This window comes from Thalia democratica, chromosome 4 (assembly GCF_965202585.1).
Source record: "Thalia democratica chromosome 4, ktThaDemo2.hap1.1, whole genome shotgun sequence".
Lineage (NCBI taxonomy): Eukaryota > Metazoa > Chordata > Thaliacea > Salpida > Salpidae > Thalia > Thalia democratica.
The window spans coordinates 84,884,230-84,890,111 of NC_139168.1; the positions used below are offsets into that span (position 1 = coordinate 84,884,230).

General features: G+C 24.8%; 1 protein-coding gene across 1 annotated transcript; it reads right to left on the minus strand.

Annotated features, from left to right (window-relative positions):
• Positions 1-905: 905 nt before the first annotated feature.
• Positions 906-5,607, minus strand: LOC145834922 (high affinity copper uptake protein 1-like). The gene is made up of 5 exons (XM_082942452.1): positions 5,374-5,607; positions 3,788-3,906; positions 2,056-2,172; positions 1,514-1,675; positions 906-1,342 (listed from the first exon to the last, which is right to left on the minus strand). The coding sequence occupies exons 1-5, from the start codon at positions 5,597-5,599 to the stop codon at positions 1,262-1,264; spliced, it is 705 nt and encodes a 234-aa protein (XP_082798578.1). The 5' UTR covers positions 5,600-5,607; the 3' UTR covers positions 906-1,261.
• Between the last annotated feature and the right edge of the window lie 275 nt (positions 5,608-5,882).

Here is a 5,882-nt window from a genome sequence, read left to right on the forward strand (position 1 = left end):
AACTGTACAGCTTATTTAGAAGCGATTTTATTGCATGTTTGCTTTTAAATAGTTAGTTAAATATTTTAAGAGTGCAGTTTTTGAAAGTCACAGCGGAGTTTTTAAACCTTTTACTGACATGTTTGACCTGTGAAAGACATTTTGCAGTAAACTTGGCCCATTATTTATAAAATGTGGCCCACCTCAGGCAAGCTTTGATTAACAAATATTCAAGAAGTGAATCGTTAAACAAAAAAAAAGAAAAAAATGCGATCTTAATGCTTTAGCTAAGCTGTTTCTTTTTCTAAATTTTGTGCTTCAAATTACACATCAATTTTTTATATCATCTTTGTCCCGTTGGTCAAATGAGTCTCACCAAGCTAAAGTTAACTTATGTAGACAATGCCACTTTAACCTTTATAAAATTTAAGTATACAAACAAGCTTATTGTTTGTAGTTAGTAAAATACTGACTTTGTTACGCTTGTTTCATTACCCATTCGGTTTATATACACTTGGCTCGTTTGTCGTAGTAGGCTGCCGATTCTTAGCTTACATATTATTAATTGAAATTAAAAATATCGAATGTACTTGTAAGTTTAGAATGAATATGTAGTATGAATAATGTTTGGTTTAATGAACTTTTAATGTAAAATAATCTACATGTATTTATGACTATAATATAGTTTTAAAACAACTATTAAGTAGAAATAAACAATTACCAATCAAAGTATTTGAGTAAGTTTTATTATCTAAAAGCAATTTGTAACCATTTGTATACTTATAGAAACTAAACTGATCACGTAAAAACTTTTTGTCTACGTTTGAGTAAAGCTTAATTGATTGAAAAGCTTTAATTTATTATGAGAATAATGTAAATTGTATAAAGAAATTTATTGTTTTTGGTTAATTTGAATTTGTCAGCTACAAATAAAAAGTTAAAAAATTGGTTTTTAAAATTTTTAAATATATTTCGTTCTGGGTTCGAAAAAATAAAACTTTAGTAAAACTGTATTTAAGTAAAACTTAACATTATCAAACTTATTCTTCAAAAATATTTTAATCAAACATAAAAATAAGTTACATAGCAGGCACATAAAAGTTTTGCTAACTTTTAAAATACATTTTAGTTTCAACAAATTTAACACAAAAAAAAAATTATAAAACTTCAAAATAAGGTGATTTGAAAACTTTGAAATACTGTTAAGGCCAGCAAAATATCCTAAAATAAACCAATCAATTGCATAGTGACGTCACTAAATCAATGATAATGCTTTATGACGTCACAGTTTAGTGTCGAGCGGAAAATTGTTTCCTGAAAATTCAATGATGTCGCGGTTCTGAGTGATTCTGCCAGCAGTTTCCTGCGGTAAAAAAAAATTAATTGTTTAATCACTTAATTATAAAAAATATTAAAAATGTTCTTATTTAGATCGGTGATATATTTACAAAAGGGAAAAAGAATCCTACACAAGAAAAACATAGAATTAATCAAACATCAACATTTTTAAGATGTAAGACCAAAACTTACGAACATTAGTGTAAACTTGTGATTTGTATTTTAATTTTTTAACCACAAGGTGTCTCCTCCAAATGCCGCACACGAAATAACCGATCAAGTTTCCCGCCAAAACTGTGACCAATAAGTACACGTTGTATGACATCACAACGAGCATCAAGACAAATGCAAGGAAGACCTGAAATTGATTATCAAGGTAAAAAAAAAACTTAAATTACATACGAACAAAAGGTAGTATTTATTTTTTATAGGCGTTATTAGCAAAATAATTAAAAAAATTAGTAAGTAAGCTGTTCAGAACAAATTAAACATATTATTTTTGTCATTTATGACACTTTAAAGGAGACAGAAATAAACAAAGCATTTATGATCACTTGCAAAAGACCAAGAAACTAGTGTCTAAAATATTTAAAACTAAATATTCTTGATAGACTAAAATTGCATTTGTTTTTTTTAATATTTTTTATGTCGTCGATCAATTGTAAACTAAACTTTAAACTCAGTAAATTTTAAAATATTCAACAGAGTTTTATTTTTCGTTTTTCTTTATTTTTAAACCTGTATGACGTATAGTAACGAATGCATGACGTGTGAGCACCAAAAGTTTCTCTTAGTGACGTAATAATTGATTGCATCATCGTCGTTACAACAGTCACCACTTGATGGGAGAAAATTCTGAAAAAATTCACATTTTTTTTTAATATTAAAGAAGATCTAATTAAGTATATAAATTACATAAATATATTTAGAATATGTTTAGAATTTTAATCTATTTGTTTTAAGTCTTCTTTAGTATATATATAGTACATTTTGTAAACAAATATATAAAAAGGCTTTAGTATGAAATAACTATTCATTGAATAAATAGGTTTTATGTTTATTTTAAATATTTAAAGAATAGTTATTAGTGCTAGTGCAAGTGTAACCCCAGCTATTCAGTTGTACATGTTTTTATTACAAAAATAACAATTATTTATTTTAAAACCTAAGTAAAATGAATTCAAAAATAACATTACTTATATAAAATACTCATACTTTTAAGTTTTATAACTTTTAGATAAGAGAACTATAAAATTTTAAAAAGTCTGCTACTTAGTTTTTAAATGTAAAATAGTTTTTAATTTTACTTTTAAAATTTTTTGATGGAGCTGTTTTACAAAAAGTATACCTATTAATTCAAGTAAAATTTTAACTACCACTTTGTACAAACAAATAAATTATAACATACATTTAAAACTTTATACTTTAAAGAACTTGATTAAATGGTAGATAGAGTCCATTTTTTAAATAAAAAATAGAACAATAATTTTGTTACTAAACAGAGTTGTATTGATAACATAATTAATTTATGATTTTTTCGATCATTGCAACCTTTTTAGCTTTGAATATACTTAAAAGTTTCATAATTGTTTCAATTGACTTTGTAAATAACTCATTTTTATAAACTACTTTTGTCAGCTTATAGCTAACTAGAACATAAAGACATTTTTAAGTTAAAAGATAACAAAAACCAATTTGAGTATTTGCATTGGAAAAAAGTTTCAGCTAAAAGTTTGAGTTAAGATTCTATTTTAAATTGAAACAATAAACTTTAAAAACTCGTTTATAAAGTTTTATAATACTACCGTTACTACTAATTAAACAAGTTAATAATTTAACTAACATAAATTTCAAATGACGCGCTGAAATTTTGACATATTTAAACAAACTTTCACAAAAATAACGCACTAAAGTACAAGCTTAACACAACACAAAAGTTACAGGTGTAGTAAAATAACAACTTAATATTCCAACAATTTTACCAACTGCAATTAACTGAACACCTACTGACGTGGTATTAAATTACTTTTTAATTTAAATAACTTGTTCTATGTATTTAATAACCATTTGCAGTTATCTTTACAGTTTTTAGTTTCATAATGAAGTTTTTGTACAAAAAAACCTTTAATAATACTTGGTAAAGCTAAACTTGCTATAACCTCTAATGTTTACACCTTTATTTAAACTACTAATGACCAAGAAAATAAAGTATTAAAAATAATTTCTTTGAAAACATCTTTTTTTGTACAGTAAACTGTAGTCATGGAATATAGACAAAACAATTATTTTAAAATCTTAAGCTAAAATTAAAACAGTTAACAAATTTTGAACAAAAATTAGAATAAAAAGAAGTTAACTAAACAAAACATCATTTTTCAAAGTATATGTAACACTCGGATACTGATAACAATTTGATAACATCAGAGTAATTATGACGTAACATCAGAGTAATTATGACGTAACAACTAACGTTTTGCTGAATTTTGTACGCTTTGGAGAAGAATCCGCCGATTAACATCTGCCTTACATTCTTCAATAATTCGTAAATAAACGACAAAACAAAAACCCCGGCACATGTGTATCCTAACTCTGTTTAAATATTATTTACTTTATAAGTGTATTCATATGTACTAATTAGATAAGTGTAAAGCCTTGTTTATAAAGTTTAATAGTATGTTTTAATGAAAATTCAATCTTGTTATTAACCTGCAGCTTTAATAATAATAAAAAATATAGGTACAACCTTTTTAGATAAGTAACTTTTTTTGTTATAGCTCTGAAAATTATTTATAAATTTTTACTAAATTTATAACTGTACTTATTATCATATTTGAAAAAACAGCCTACGGTTTATGAAAAATACTAAAAGTTACTTGATACCAAAGAAAGATTTTAAATTTTTCTGTGGTTTGGAAAAATTACATCTTGAAATAAAAAAGAAGTTTTACTTTTGCCTAATCTATGTGAAGGTTTATACCACAAGCTAAAACAAACAAAATATTATAATCTTTGATGTTAAAGAATATTTTTGTTGACAGTTGTTTCAAAGGAGTATTTAAAATCTGTGGTTTTAAAGTAAAACAAACATCAAAATAATTGCACAGTAAATTATAAGGTGCATTAGATTATTTTTTTTGTTTATTTTCTTCATGTGTCCAATTCTTTGATGTTTCAAAGTTTCTATCTTAATTTCAGTTTTCCTATTACTTCTATTCAAAATTTTTTCATATAAGTTTTGACTTTTATGTTATGCAAAAATGCAAAACGATTGTTTTTTTCAAGATCAAACTTTAGTTGGTTTTGTTTTAAACAACTACAACCGAGCTTATTTATGTATGATAAATCAGGTTCAAGTATACTTTTTTAAAATAAGTTTTCCAGAGTTGTACAATACGACTTCTTCATTTATGCTTTGTATAATAAGTACCTAAGATAAAAGTTTGATTAGAATTTAATAATTTACTGTGTTAGACAAGATGTTAAGAGGTATTCAAATGATGTACGACTTGATAACCAAAAGGTTTTTTGTACACTAGGTCTTTGGACCAAACTTTTTGAGCGCTTTTTTTGTTGTTTAATAAACTATAATAATAATACTGACAAACAAAAATAAATATTATCAACATACTTGCTTTATACATTTAACTGTTTATCACAAAAACATCTGTATAGTTATCTCAATTTAAGCAAAAATATTAACTATTTATTTATATATCATTTTGAAACAAATTTAACTATTTTAATTGCAGTTTATATAAGACTTTAGTAATTCAAACAGGTTTTTATAAGAAATGATATAGATAGAAGAAAAAATTTTAGTTTAAAAAAAACCTTAACAGCAATCAATATAATTAAAAAAAATGTTATTGTGTTTTTTAATTTTAGATTGAAAGTTTAAACTTAAATGTAATACTAAATTAAAAAACGATGAAAATAAAAAGTCTAAAAATATCTATTTATAGTTGTATAAAGACGTAACTTTACTAACAGAACTAAAGTTAAATTTTAAATAGTATAATTAAATTTAAACTGAATTAAACAAAAAACAAACAAAACCTTGATAGTTGGTGATTCTGAGCTGCCTGATGAGAAACACAAATTCGAAATTACCGAAGCTGAAATAACTCGGATGCCCTGAATGTTCAGGATTCCCACTCATATGGTGCCCTCCTGACATATTTCCTGACATATTTCCTCCTGACATGTTCATCATAGGTGTTGTTACGTCATAAGTGGTCGTGACGTCATTCAATAAGGGAATTCCCGAACCTTCTCCCGACATTACATAAAAATCTTTGAATTTTTATTAATTTCAAAAGTTTTTACAATTTAAAAGTTTCTTAAGAACAGAATTACTGTAAAACTAAAAGGTAAATAATTTAATATCCAAAATAATTAGTTTAGTTATTTAAAATATTTTTTTTAGCAACAAACAAGTATATCTATAAACACATAAATAAACTTTGCTTTATTTTTTTAAATTAAACTATGAACAGAAATCTAAACAGTGTATTGCATTACAAAACTAAACATTACAAGATAGTTCTTCAAATAAAAAATTGTAT